This window comes from Cnephaeus nilssonii (genome assembly GCF_951640355.1).
Source record: "Cnephaeus nilssonii genome assembly, chromosome: 19".
In the NCBI taxonomy this organism is placed as follows: Eukaryota; Metazoa; Chordata; class Mammalia; order Chiroptera; family Vespertilionidae; genus Cnephaeus; species Cnephaeus nilssonii.
Genome location: NC_137090.1, coordinates 23,479,787 through 23,495,388, shown reverse-complemented (window position 1 = coordinate 23,495,388; position 15,602 = coordinate 23,479,787). Strand labels below are relative to the sequence as shown.

Here is a 15,602-nt window from a genome sequence, read left to right as displayed (position 1 = left end):
CTAAATATATCTTCTGACCTACACAGTCATGCTGTGCTGTTAGGAATCTATCTCACAGAAATAGTAACTCAAATTAGCACAGATACAAAATGATATCTGTTATAACACTGTTTGTTAGCATAAAAAATTAGAAATGGCTAAATGTCCCTCAGGAAAAGAAAGGTTACATAAATTTTGGTTCATTCATATAGTAGTAAACTGTTTGATCATTAAAATGAATTAAGATAGATCTGTATGTACTGCATTGAAAAGATGTCCATTTCATATAATTACATTTTTTAAAGTGAAGAATATAAGCTCATTTTTTATAAAGCAAATGAACTGTTTATAATCTTATATTTTTAAATTTACAAACATGTATAAAATGTTTTTTAAAGATGATAGGTTCTCAGTAATCTGTTAAATGATTTAGCTGTTTAAAAATTATATAGGTTAGCCCTAGCCGGTTTGGCTCAGTGGATAGAGCATCGGCCTGCAGACTGAATGATCCCAGGTTTGATTCCAGTCAAGGGCACATTCCTGGGTTGTGGTCTCTATCCCCAGTAGGGGGTGTGCAGGAGGCAGCCGATCAATGATTCTCTTTCATCATCGATGTTTCTATCTCTCCCTCTCCCTTCCTCTTGGAAATCAATAAAAATATATATTTTTAAAATATATAGTTTAGCTTTTTAAATCAATTTTTTACGATTTGTACATTAGAGTATCTAATTTTTTTAGACAAGATTCCTCCCTTAAGCACTGGAATTGATGTTGTATCTAAAGTGTGTTCTTCTAAAATTAGGTAGTTGTAACTAAATGCAGAGATTTAAAAGATAGTCTTTGAGATTGGCATTTGGAGATTTGTTATTTACTATTTTACTAGTTTAATGCTCTCTCTTTAAATGTCCTCATAAACCTAGGTAGTAAAACCAGAAGAAGACGACTTCCAAGATTTTCAAGATGCTTCTAAGTCAGGATCCCTTGATGACTCTTTCAGTGATTTCCAAGAGTTGCCCGCTTCTTCAAAATCAAATAATTCCCAGCATGGAAACAGGTACAAAAGAGTTGACTTTAGTTAACATTGTATTTAATAATTGAGAAAGAGACATCCACGATGGGAAGCCTAAGTGTAAGTAAGAGAATTAAGACTCTGTACTTTCATGGTTTTTCTGATTAAACTCTCCTTATTCATAGTTTTACTCTTCAAACTTTTGTCCGCATTGTCCACATTAAACTTCATCCCCTACCATTTCTTCCTGGTACACACCTGCTTACCTATATTTTATGTGCCTGTGCTAAACTTGATTTATTATAGCTGAGTGCATCTGTGCAGTGAGGACTTTTATGACCAGGTCTTCAACTGCTAAAAAAATTTTTAGCCTGAAGCACATAGTTTGATATTTTTGCAATGAATATAATGTTGATTGTCTATAGAAATCATAATTCAGAAGATTAAGTATGATTATTCACATTCTCATACTTAAGTTGAGATTAATGGCTGTTAGGCCTTCGTATTTCTCTTTGTTTGCATAGACCGCTGCACAAACATATCTCTAATGTTTTATGTGCTAGTTTAACTTTTAGGTACAGTAACTGATTCAGTATGTTCTCAACACCATTCCAACATTTTGAAAAAGTATTTAGATACTTCTTCCACAGATTGGAACATACCAGAATTTGATTAAGCAATATGAATTTCTTCAGGGTTTTTTTTGAAACTTGTTTTTGTCAAGATACATATTCCATTTCTCTTATGTTTCTATTTGTGCAATTCCATTCATCTTTTCCCTTTTAACTAATTGATTATCTCTTAGTCAACATTTCTTGCATATGCACTGTAACAAGAACTGAGAGATAGGATTTATAATCACAAATTAGGGGAAGAAATATTCTGATTTTAGGAATATATCAAACACATGTAAATGACATATAGAAAAAATATATAAGGGTTGTGAATTTAGAGGACTAGGATTTCCAAGCCCACTACACAGCATATGTGTTACTAACCTGGTAGACACAGATTAATATTTCTTTCTCATATCTCTTCCTTTGAACAAAATGTTCTACTGCTATCTGAAACATACCTGACTGACCCAAGGCATCTCAAAGCACCTGCATAAAATTAAATTTATTGTTTTCCTAGTTAAAGCTAAATAAAAAATTATTAACTCATCATTTTCTTCTTTGGTGACTCATGTCTCCATATTCGGTCACCAAATCAGAAGCATGTTATTTATTTTTGGCTCCCTCCTCTCTCCTTTACCACCATTATCTCTGTCAGCTCCCCTTGTCATGGAAAAGGCCATGTGTGATCTTGCTCCTGCCTACTCTCTCAACTACCGCCATTTCCCCACAGCTTGTACTGCAGCCATGCCACCATGACTTCAGACTCACCATGCTCTTCCCAGCTTCTGGCCTTGTACGTTTCATTTTCTCAGTCTGAAATTCTTTCCATCGGTAATTCTAGTTCCATTTCAAAAATTGATTTAATATAGGAAATTTTCACTAGCCCTTTTGGATCAATCACTGCTACCAAGATGAGTTAAGAGCCTCTCTGTCTCCCCTGTCAAGGTACCTTATGATATCTGTGCCCTAGTTATAATTTCTGGGCTACCTGACTATTTCCTTCACTAAGCTATAAGTACCTGAAGACAATATTTAATGTCTACATATATAATACTTAGCCCATGATTTTTAGTTAATAAAGGTTTGATGGATGATTATATTATAATAGAGGCTCAGTGCACAAAATTCGTGCATGGCGGGGGGGGGGGGGCGGTGAGGGAGGGCGTGGTTATGTGTCCCTCACCCCAGCCTGCACCCTTTCCAATCTGGGACCCCTCAAGGGATGTCCGACTGCCCGTTTAGGCCCGATCCCATCGGACATCCCTCTCACAATCCAGGACTGCTGTCTCTCAGCCGCTTGCCTGCCTGCCTGATTGCCCCTAACCTCTTCTGCCTGCCAGCCTGATCACCCCCTAATCACTCCCCTGCCAGCCTGATCGATGCCTAACTGCTCCCCTGCTGGCCGGATTGCCCCTTACTGCCCTCCCCTGTCAGCCTGGTCGCTAATGACTGTCTTCCCCTGCTGGCCTGGTCGCCCCTAACTGTCTTCCCCTGCAGGCCTGGTCGCCCCCAACTGCCCTCCCCTGTAGGCCTGGTTCCTCCCAACTGCCCTCCCCTGCAGGCCTGGTTTCTCCCAACTGCCTCCCCTGCAGGCCTGATCGCCCCCAACTGCCCTCCCTTTCAGGCCTGGTCCCTCCCAACTGGCCTCCCCTGCTGGCCTGATCACCCACAACTGCCCTCCCCTGCCAGCCATCTTGTGGCGGCCATCTTGTGTCCACATGGGGGTGGCCATCTTTGACCACATGGGGCGGCCATCTTGTGTGTTGGAGTGATGGTCAATTTGCATATTACCTTGTTATTAGATAGGATTGTAGTATGAAAGTCATAGACTGAAGTTATCAAATTGGTGGGTGGTTCATTCCTCTGGGGGAAAAATATATCTCATTAGATTAAATTAAAATTGGGGTATAGAAAGTTTTAAAATGGTGGCTAGACCTGTGAGATATGTGGGGTATTAGCAATTTTGTGTGGCATTATCTCCACATCATAGTTGACTTTCATACATAGCCATTCTTTGCAGATTTTTCTTATTCAGTTCTGATTTGATTTTTCTTGCATGAAAACATTTTGCTCATGTCTAAGAATCCATGATTGTTGTTTACTTATTCATTTAGAAACATTTACTTAGCATCTGCTATATGCCAGACATTGGGATAAGCACTAGAGATATTGAGAAGCAAAAACCACAGTTCTTGCTCTCAAGAAGCCTAATTTTATCTGGGTATTTATATTATCCGATAAAACTCTCTTAGAATTGGTCCTTAAATGTGTGTGTGTGTGTGTGTGTGTGTGTGTGTGTGTGTGTGTGTGTGTGCATGTGCATATATAATGAACTCCCTAGTTTATGATAATCTGTATTCCATATTATGAGTTTATTCTTAAAGGATATTTGTTAAATCACAATATGAATAGCTAAGCCTAGGTGAGACCACTTTGGGTGGTATTTTTAAGCAGAAAATGGGCTCTTTTTATTTTGGTCAGAGAACATAAAAAGGAAAGTGTTAGAAGTAGGCTGGAGTGGAGAGTATTGTTAGTGGCGGGGGCGGGGGGGGGGGGATGACATTAATTAAGGGCTGCACCAACTGTGGGATGCCATGATTTATGGCATAATCTGTAAAACATTTTAGAACTAAGAAGTGGCATGATGAAAGTGATTTTTGCTGCTGTGTGTAGGATAAATTCAGCTGCCATGATAATCCTATTGTGAGATGATGAGAGGTACTCTGGATTTAGAGTTATAGATACTGAAAATGTGTATCTGAGAAATTGGTTGGACTCCATGTTGAACTGGATGTCAAAGTCAAAGGAGAAATAATTAAGCTGGTGTGAAAGGGGATCTGGAAGACAGCAACATCATTCATTTATCCATTCAGAAAAAGCTTTGTGTGTGTCAGGCACTGGGGAGCCTGGTATAATAAACAATACAGATACAGGGCACTGATGCTAGAGTAAGATTAAGGTGTAGAGGTTTAGAGTTGCTTAGTTTTATTTTGCTTTTTAAATGGGTGTATTTAGCAGGGTGAGCAAATAAGTAAAATCATCTACCACAGCCATGTTGGAGTGATTGTAAAGCATAAATGGAATTTTATTTTGTTAAGTCAGCAGTACTTCATTATCCTAAAGATCCTCGCTATTTTTTTTCTAATTCTGAAAATAAACTTTAAATTAATAATATTAATTAACTGTCACATTTAGAAGACTTTAAAAAACCATAGCTAAAGTTACAGATCATGAAAAACTAATAGATCATTCAACTTTGTCTTTTATTCCTAAGGCATTAATTACCTTTATTCCTGTGTAGCATTCTGTTCAATGAGTTGTAGTTTAATTACTTATTGAACTTTTAAAAATTCACCTATAACATATAACTGATTCCCTATTTATCAAGATCAAATATGTAGCAGCTGTTTGGTAGTGAATGTGAAATTATAATAATTGATAGCACTAAGCCCTAAAGCACTGTGGATCCCCATTAATATGTGTGTGCAAGAGCTGGGTTTCTTTCTTTGCTTGGAGGCCACTGATAAGATTTAAATGACTGTGGAAATGTTTTTGCTCCAGGGCAGAGAACTCAATAGAAATCCATTTATATAACTTGCAGTGTGTTATTGAGTGACACAAACTAGTGGTGGAATATAATCATTCATATGTAAAGGTGGTTCTTCCTGGGAGCTGCCTGTGTTTGATAAGGGGGTGGGTGGGGAAAGCAGTGCTTTTCTAGTATGTGTTAAACTGGTCCAAGAATTACCCACATAGATACTACTCATTACACTATTTTTCCATCCAGGGAGAAATGTCTCCACAGGCAAAAATACCTTTATCTAATTTTGAAGTGATTGTTGTTTTACTACAAGGATAGCTACTGGAACTGCTGATGTGATCCTAGCAAAAAATGCAAATAATCCATCGCTGCTATCAGGTGTGTAAACTGCTGTCAGTAAGCAACGCCAGGAAGCAGCAGCATGATCAAGAGAGGAATAATTTACATCTTAGCTTGAACAGCATTTCATAAATATATTTTTATCTCAACTATTCCACCTCTGCATTCTGACCCCATTTTAGAGAAGAATTTATATTCAGGTTCACATAATTTACTTGAAAATGTTGGGTATACCTATTTGGAGCAATTCACTTTTATGGTCGTAAAGTTAAAATTGCAGTAGGTCATCATTCTATGATAATCTATTTCCAGTGCCATTCCGGTTGTTTTTGTGGCTTAAAGATGTGATTAGATGGTCAGTGTGGATCCAACAATAATCAAGAGGAAAATTATTGGTTGGGTGTTGTTTCAATATATTTTTTCAAGAAGGATGTTGTTTTTAATCATTTGTAGCATATACATATTTTTTACTTTTAAAACAGGGAGCCATGTGTTTTAGTTAGGTACCTATTTGCCATTTTAATTCCAAGTTCCTACTTGAGAAGGAGAGGATTTAGTCTTCTAGTCATTAAGAAGTATTTTTTCCCTTTCAGTGCCCCTTTGTTGATACCACTTTCTGGAACAAAAGCATCATCTTCAATGGATAAATATGCTGTGTTTAAAGGAATTGCAGCTGACAAGTCCTCTGAAAATACTGTTCCATTTGGAGGTAAAAATAGTTTGTGAATGTAAATCTTTGTTTTTAGTGGTGGCCTTTTTAAAAAAAAGCTATTTTATTGATTTCAGAGAGGAAGGGAGAGGGAGGGGGGGGGAGAGAGAGAGAGAGAGAGAGAAAAACATCAATGATGAGAGACAATCATTGACTGGCTGCATCTCGCACGCCCCACCCACCAGGGATCGAGCCCGCAACCCAGGCATGTGCCCTGACCAGGAATCGAACCATGACCTCCTGGTGCATAGGTTGATGCTCAACCACTGAGCCACACTGGCCAAACCTTAGTGTGGCTTTTTATGGTAAACTAGAGGCCCAGTGCACAGAATTTGTGCACAGGTAGGGTCCCTAGCAGCTGCCGGCCACCAGCCGGGGCCTCCCTTCCTGGGCTGCCGGCCAGGGCCTTCCTTCATTCCACGCCACCCCTTGGTGGTCAGCGCACATCATAGTGAGTGATTGAACTCCCAGTCAGTTGAACTCCAGAAGGGACACTTTGCATATGAGGCTTTTATATATATAGATGTGTAAAATGCCTGTACCACGTGTTAAGTATGTTTGGCTAACCCAGTCTGCCTTATTTTCTTGAGTTGTGATCTCAAGGTTCCTAACCTTACTTGAGTTTCTGTCTTTTTAATCATAGAGTCTGGTGATAAATACAGTGCTTTCAGAGAACTTGAACAGACAGCAGAGAGTAAATCTTCAGGTAAGTTTTTGATTCCTTAAATGAATAAATTATTTCAGTTTCTAATAAAAGAGATCTTTGAACGTTCTTTCAATGACACCTCTGAATGCCTTTATTTTATTGTGTGTGGGTTGTTGGTTTTTTTTTTTCCTGTGTGTCTGGAAATTATAAGGAAGCAAAATGTGGTTCAGTTATTGGAAATTATTTTCTAAAATTTAGGGCAAACCTCAAATCAATGCAGTTTCCTCTAAAGGGAGTACATTTCCTTTCTCCAGAAGCCTTAAGCCATGTTAGACTCCTGTGTCAGATGGAGGGCTCTGACCACTTTTGGTTATTTTAATGTCCCACAAGATTGTGGACTGTATAGAAGGCAGCAACCAGTCTTTTACTTTTCAAGATTTTCAAAGTTGGTTATAATTTAATAAAATGAAATGAAAGGGCTTTCTGTGAATATGTGGTCTCCACGTCTGATAGAAGGGTTAAGTAGAGTAGAAAGGACTATAGGATGATATGCCCTGGTGGGGTGGCTCAGTTGGTTGGAGCATCATCCTATGAACCAAAAGGTTGCAGGTTCGATTCCTGGTCAGGGCACATACCTAGGTTGTGGGTTTGATTCTCTGTCAGGGTGCATACAGGAGGCAGCTTATTGGAGTTTCTCTCTCACATCAATGTTTCTCCCTCTCTCCCTCTCTTTTCCTCCCCACTTCTTCTCTTAAATCAATAAACATATCCAGTAAACATATCCTCTGGTGAGGGTAAAAAACAACAACAGTAAAATGATAATGTGTGAGCCATATATGTAAAGGGTAACAGTTATGTTTGTGGTTAAATTCTACTGTAAACTTGATATGTAGAGTTTAGATCATCTATATGCCAAATTATGTCCTTCAAAGCTTAAACTGCGCATGCTATGAAATTTGTATACTCTGTTGAGTTTTTCCTGGGAACAGTACCTTTTTTGTACTGAATGCACAGATTTGGAACATCCTTCAACAGTCACTTGTTCTCACCCTTCTGCCTAGGGCAGTGGTTGCCAACCTTTTGGACCTCACGGACCACCAGTGGTCCGCAGACCACCGGTTGGTGACCGCTGGCCTAGGGGATGGGAGGAGAATATAGGAAAGGTGAGTATATGTGAAAGTTAAAGTAGAGAGTGTACTGCTTAAGTATCTAAAAAGGGAATCTCACCTTTTCTGAAAATACTCAGTCCCTGACAGTTCTTATATGCTAGAAATGTTCCCTTGTGTTTCAGCCAAGCCATTAGGATGTAATAACTATGTCTTCCTCCTTGCCTGTATTAGGTACTAGGAGTACAAAGATAAGCACTAGAGGAACTTTTGGATTGTTAATTTGTCATTTACTCCTAGCAATGCTTTCATCAACTCCTGGGCCAAGGCAAGTTTGGAATAGAGTATGGTTTAGTACCAGGGGTCTTTGTATAGTATGGTATTAATGATCGAGTGTATGTATGTTATTTCTGGGAAAGACAATGGTGCCACCCAAATGTCCTTAGTCCTGCTTTTTGACACTTTATTAACAGAATTCCAGATTGTTGTTGCCATTTTTGTGTACTTGCTTTCATTCCTTTCTTTAACTCTATGGCCTTCCAGGCAGAAATGCCAACTTTGTTCATTTTAGAACATATTTTATTCTACTTGCATTAAAAATACATTGGCCTTACAAAGTATGTAAGTATCTTAGAATTTATGAAGACTCTTATGGTATTCTGTTCAGAGCTGTGGGTTTTTTAGGTTACTAAACGACAGAGTTTAATAATATTTTCTTTTTTCTACCCTACAGTTTAAAACATAATTAAAGTTAATGAGGAAAATATTTTATGTAGCTAAGTGACACTGAAGTTTTAATAAAAAGTGATCTCTTTTGAAACGTTTTTAGGGCCTATAAAGTAACAACTAGAGAGGGAAATTTATGAGGATTCAGAAGTTAACTGAAAAGCTACCCATGAAGTAATATGCTTAATAGAACTTCTGATATGCAAACTTCAAATGACTGTAACTAAATTATTTGCCTCCAAAACCCCTTTGTTTGTGAACTTGTAAACCTACCCATTTTTATTTCTTTTTAACCTTTTCACTCAGCTTACATTTCTAATGGAAAAGTTCACAATTCATCAGTAAGTTTAGTTTGCTGTGGTTATTTCTTTTTTAAAATGACAAAGCAAAACTTGTCAATTTCACAGATATTTCAAAGCAGCACATCAAAAATTTTGGCTGTGACAAAAATTAGCTGCTTATTACCTTTTCATTTACAGAAATAATACAAATATTGTCAGTGATATACTTGCCTAAAGTACTAGGGTGATTTTTTAAAATGTTCTACGTCTGCTTCTCCTGTTGGTTTGTGAAATTGACTATAGTTTTATTGGTCTTATGTTTTACAAACATAAAATAGAGGAATTCTGAATGTTTTTCCTCTCTAAAGTTTTCCTAATAATACTAAATAGATTTCTCTGTGTTGATGAATTATGCTGGTGAATTGGTTAAATAGCTCAGATTAGGAGGAAAAAATTCTGTTATTTTCCATGCTTCTGTTATTTTCCATGCTTTTTTTTATGATATGTCAACATATATTTCACTTTACATGCACAATATATTTAAAGCCTGTATTATTTTAATGACAATTTTAAGAATTGGATTTTAGTTTTAAATACATTTTTATAGTTCATATGCTTTTATATTTTATTTTTAGGGAAAATATGATTTAAAAAGTGGATGAGGAAATTAAAGCTCATATTTTGACTTATAACTTTCTGACACTTATATTTTTAAACAGGTGATGTTGGTATAACTATATTTATATTTGGTTTATCTCTGGTTTTCATTACCTGGTATCTAGTGGATTTTATGGAAGACCTTCAGACACCATTAGAAAACTAAGATCATTTGCATCCCAACCTCATACCTATGAGTGTTAACATTACTATGATAATAAAGAATAGAAAACCTAGTAAGAATCATGGCTCCAGATTTTTATCAGTATCTTAACTGAGTCTACTTAAATATTTATGAAAAATACATTAGCACCTATTTTCTCTGACTAAAAAATTCTGTCAGAACCCCATCCTCAGAGTAGCACAGTATAAGTTTAAATCATATCCTTGGAAAGTTTTAATAATAGAGTTAGTGCATATTCAAATCCCTTTGAATTTTAATAAATAAGTGTTCAGTAAGATGACTGATTTCAAGAAAAACCCAAGTACTGCCTGGTTTGGATTTGTTAGACAGTATAGGGAGAAGCTGCTTTATAGTGTGCCCTGGGCCAGAATGCTTTACAAATAAGTAGATACTTTTTCAAAAATTTTCATCAGAGTTGCCTTTAAATTAATGCTTCCATATTCTGGAGCAAGACCACCTACTATGTCAAGTTAAACAAAGTGGTGTACATCCTAAGTTTAGATGCAGGGTTTTTTGTTGTTTTTTTTTCCATAATATTCCATTGGTACCTGTGATATACTTTTCCTGATTGATCACCATGTAACACATTTTATATTTAAAGGGCAATATTTTAATATAACTCTCTTCAGCAACAACTTTTAAAAAATATATATTTTTATTGATTTCAGAAAGGAAGGGAGAGGAAGAGAGAGAGAAACATCAGTGATGAGAGAGAATCATTGATCGGCTGCCTCCTGCACACCCCCCACTATGGATGGAGCCCACAACCCAGGCATGTGCCCTTGACCTGAATCAAACCTGGGACCCTTCAGTCCGCAGGCCAATACTCTATCCACTGAGCCAAACCAGCTAGGGCCAGCAACGACTTTTTTATTCTATTGTACCCTTTGCTGGCTATCCATAGTGAGAAAAAGTTCTGCAAGCAGTGCTTTTGGCCAAATGAAGGATCTGGCACCAGGAGACTTCTCACACTACAGGGAGCAAATGAAAATAATACTATTTGGTGCTCTTGGTTTGATTTTGATTTTTATATCACTAGCCTTCAATGTGGAAACAAATATGTAGTTCCTAAAAGAATATTTGGTATGGTTTAAACTGTAGTTAAATTATGTCAGTCTAGTAAGGGAAAACTTTATAAATAAAGTATGCTTGTTGTATTTTAAAATATATATTTTTATTGATTTCAGAGAGTAAGGGAGAGGGGGAGAGAAATAGAAACATCAATGATGAGTGAGAATCATTAATTGGTTGCCTCCTGCATACCCCACACTGGGGGATGGAACCCACAACCCAGGCATGTGCCCTGACCAGGAATCGAACCATGACCTCCTGGTTCATAGGTCAATGCTCAATCACTGAGCCATGCCAGCCAGCAAAGTATGCTTGCCATTTAATATGCTGTGCATCATATTGTTTTCAGCTCTTTCTTATTTCACTGTTGTTTTTGTTTTCTTTCAGGAGAAAACTTTGCAGAATTCAGATCTGCAGGGACTGATGATGGTTTCACCGATTTTAAGACTGCCGGTAGTATATCACCCCTAGAGCCACCAACAAAAGACAAAACTTTTCCAGCAGCCTTCCCCTCAGGAGCTATACAACAGAAACAACAAACTCAAGTGAAACATCCTCTGAACTTAGCAGACTTAGATATGTTTTCCTCAGTTACTTGCAGCGGCGAGAAACCATTGTCTTTTTCAGCCGCATTTAGTACATCAACATCTGTTTCTACACGACCACAGGCAGGACCTGCTGCAGCCACAGCAGCATTGGCATCAACTAAATCTTCTAGTTTGGCTGACGATTTTGGAGAATTCAACCTTTTTGGGGAATATTCTAGTCCAGCATCTGTTGGGGAGCAGGATGACTTTGCAGATTTTATGGCTTTCAGTAATAGCTCTGTTTCATCTGAGCAAAAGACAGATGACAAATATGATGCCCTCAAAGAAGAAGTTAGTCCTGTTCCTTTGACCAGCAGCTCGAGCAACACAGTGAAGAGTGGACAAAACTCAGCTGCTGCGTCTACCAAATATGATGTCTTCAAACAGCTTTCTCTGGAAGGATCTGGACTAGGTGACGAACTGAGAGATAACCCTCCTTCAGGAAAAAGTGATGATGATTTTGCCGACTTCCACTCCAATAAATTTTCTTCCATGAACTCAGACAAATCCCTGGGAGAGAAAGCAGTGGCTTTCAGACACACCAAAGAAGACTCTGCTTCAGTGAAGTCCTTGGATCTCCCTTCCATTGGTGGCAGCAGTGTTGGCAAGGAGGACTCTGAAGATGCACTCTCTGTTCAGTTTGACATGAAACTGGCTGATGTGGGAGGAGATCTTAAGCATGTCATGTCTGATAGCTCTTTGGATTTACCAACAGTTAGTGGCCAGCATCCTCCTGCTGCAGGTGAGGAATTGGTGAGATTGCTCTGGTGATGGTGATGTAGATTTCAAAGATGGTTCTGTGGGTGTTGATTTACAGACAGTAAGTCTCTGGCTCTTAACCTTTATGAATTTCTAATAACCTCTTAGTTACCAGTCCCCTTAAGCAATGTTAAATTTGAATCTATGGATACTTGGGTGTAATGGATACCATGAATACTATGGAACTTAGATTGAATAAATATTTTCATTTTTGAAATCTAACACCAACTTGGTGGTAGAGGCACATAAAAATCCACTGCTAAATGAACCCCACATTGCCAAAATTTTTGTAGAAATTTTTTCAGTGCCAGTAATGTTCCTCTATTTCTGTGAGTGAGGCCAGTGTTTCCCTCTCCTTTTTTCTTCTCTTGGGTATATTTAATAGCTGCCAGTATAGTTTTCTGTTTGGTTTACAGAAACTGACTCTTGTTAGGTCAATAAAGTAAGAATGTGTAGCCAGTTGTACTGCAGTTTGCCAGGTCCCTACAAGAGAAAAAGAGGGAAAGTGCTTGTGTATGGATGTACAGTGTGCCAGGGTCTGGCAAAGAGGAGGACGTGAGTTAGTGGATTTCAGGTAGTTTTCAGTGTTAAACTTTATTATTGGAAGTATTAAATTGTAACAGGTCTGTAGATGATAGAATAGGGGGGTAACCTCTCACTTTCTCATAAAATGTTTGAGGATATCTTATAAGGGAGCCCTCTTAAAATTCTGTATGAATTTACATGTAGCAGTTTATTCTCTAGTTTAACTTCTTGTCATAAAAACTAGATTCCCAAGTGTCCTAGTTTTTATTTTGTTTTGTTATTTGATATATATAGAAAGATAAACCTATTTTGTGGCCTTTAATAATGAGAGATATCTCAGTATTACTGTATTATTCTAGAAAATTTATTATGCATATGAAGGGTTCATTGTTGTTGTTTTTTAACTAGAGAGGAACACATAACACACTTCCAAGTTTACAGATCCAGGCAGAAATTGTAAAGTATTAATGACTTTTGCAGTCAGAAAACAAAATTGCCTCTGTCCTTTGGCTAGAAATGGAGGTATCCTTAAACAGGGTGCTGAGGCAGGAGCAAGTTTTCAGAGACGTTGTGTGTTTCACGTTGCTACTTGCCAGGGTATTTTCCAAGTGCAGTGGGTTGTCTGTCCTCAGACTCCTTGTGCCCCTGACTGTCTACTTCCTTTTTTTGTACTTTTCCTCAGATAGTTTCCTATATATTTTTTTTGCTACTGTTTGTTTGATACAGTGAATTTGTTTTTTGTATGAGCTGCTTGAGCCACAGCAGTTGATTGCAAAGTGCTCCATTTTCTGAACAACAGTATTTGATTTTTATTTAAAAATCTCATAACAAGTAAACTAGCCTTCTGGACTCTGGAATTATTAATTAGAAGCTATTTTTCTGAAAGTGAATCTATATTCTTTCACAGTGCCAAGCTAGATGTCTTTATGAGATGAGTCTAATCTGGGTTTGGGGTGTCTTTTTTTTTTTTCCATTTTATTTGGGGAGGGGAGGCTGGGTTTTTTTTGTTTTGTTTTTTTTTTTACTTTGTTCTGATTGACCTGTTAAAGTAATATTCTGTGCTCATGTTCTTTTATGTATGTTTGGAACATTCCCAGCTTGGAACCTGTAATGTTCAAGCCAAGTCTCTTCAGTTTGAGATATTCTTAAAAGCAGATTGTTTCTTCCTTTGGATCTGTAAACCTGTCAGAAAGAAGCAGTATCCCTTTAGAGCGGTTGTTAAAAGGGGTTGATGTCTGACCAATGCACTATATTGTTGTTGAGCAAAATTGCTGCATAAATGTATTGTGGAGGGTACATGACAGTGACTTCTTCGGTTTTTATGTTGACCACAATATCTCTTGCTCTCTTAGTTTGAGGGTTAAAGGTACTTCTTGTTGGAGAAATTATAAGTGTGCTGATGAAGAGAGAATAAAATGTAGCAGATTGCTATCTCTAGACCTTAATCCTATTTGGAAACCCTAACTTAACTCTGAAGGGGATACTGTCTCTTTTAACTCTTGCTATAATTCTTTGTATGGAAGGTAGATAATGCTAATAACATTGCCTGATTTCTCTGCATATTATTACATTTAACCCTTTGAGCCCTTGCTGCATATAATTTCAAGTAGGCTGCTTTTGTCCGCCCACTAAATTTAATCTCTCTGGCACTGAAGCATCTTGACGTGCAGTCATTAAGATCATCTAGTTTTGTTGGCAGCAAGAGCTTACCTTCATTTGTGACACTCAAAGGGTTAGCAAGACTTCTGTAGCTACCTACCTACCTACCTACCTACCTACCTGTAAAGTAACTCTTCTTTGTCATTAAAAATCTTTGTATTTTAATCAGCGCCTTTTTTTTTTTTGGGCTGCTTTTCTGACGTCTTTTTTCATAGACATTTTCTGTGTGAATGTGCCTTTTCGAACTTGCTTTGGTATATTCCTCTGCAAATACTGATCTGCATGCTTATTCTGATGACTTATTTTCCAGCTCTGTACCACTCTCTTTTGTGATCTGTAAGTCCTATGTTAATAAATAATTCTTTGGCATATTTTGAAAGTGTGGGGATGTGTGTAATTTGTACTTTTTCAGGGTTAGACCAAAAAAATCCCTGGTCCATATCAAGTTTAAAGCAATAGCATCTCCTGTGATTAGAGGGTTTTCCCTTTCGTTTGTTTTGTTTCCTCAAACACCTTTCTCTAGAAAAGTATTGGTGCATTTTAGCTTTTTCCTTTATAATTCCATTGATAAAAGTTTTTAACATCTCACTGGATTAAAATATAGCTTTAAATATTTTTTAAAGTGTAAACTGAACACAATTTTACACATTAGGAAATTTACTTCTTTCTTCTGGTGAAGAAACTGAGTAGATTTTATTGCTTAGTAAAGATCACAGAGCCTGTCTCCAGTAGGGAGTTCCATTGTGAGGAGAGGGGAAGGTGAGGGGGCAGAGGAAAAGGACACATTATCAGTAAATTTAATTTAAAATAAATTATCAAATGGTGTTGAGATGGACTTCTGAGCACAGTAAACGTAAATTTAACTTAAATTGATAATCTCTGTACTGGAAAGTGTTCAGTGTTAATACCAGGACTGATTTGATCTGAGTTTGAAATTGTGTGCCTCGTCCTCTAATTGTACAGTACTTTATCTTTCAGCTTCAGAATGTGTTGTGAAGCCGCTCTCAGTTGTTTTTTACTTAGTCCATAAAACGACTTTAGAGGATGCCTCAAAGTAGACTTCAGACATTTCCATTTTTAAGAAAAGAATTCTAGAAAGACCCACAAAAATTAACAAGAACAGACCAAATGTGGAAAATATTTATTTCATCTTATTTACTTACTTGTTTACTAGAGGCCCGATGCACGAAGATTCGTGCAAGAATGG

General features: G+C 37.4%; 1 protein-coding gene across 13 annotated transcripts in view; it reads left to right on the top strand.

The window, feature by feature from the left end:
• The window catches only part of SYNRG (synergin gamma), a 58,012-nt gene that overhangs the window by 24,029 nt on the left and 18,381 nt on the right, over positions 1–15,602 (top strand). For 12 of the 13 annotated variants that reach the window (XM_079798074.1, XM_079798070.1, XM_079798075.1 and 9 more), the window contains 4 exons: positions 900–1,033; positions 6,079–6,194; positions 6,838–6,900; positions 11,253–12,194. In XM_079798074.1, coding sequence (XP_079654200.1) covers positions 900–1,033; positions 6,079–6,194; positions 6,838–6,900; positions 11,253–12,194 — 1,255 coding nt within the window. Of the gene's footprint in view, positions 1–899; positions 1,034–6,078; positions 6,195–6,837; positions 6,901–11,252; positions 14,921–15,602 lie in introns of those variants that run through there. The other variant, XM_079798069.1, reaches the window with a different exon arrangement.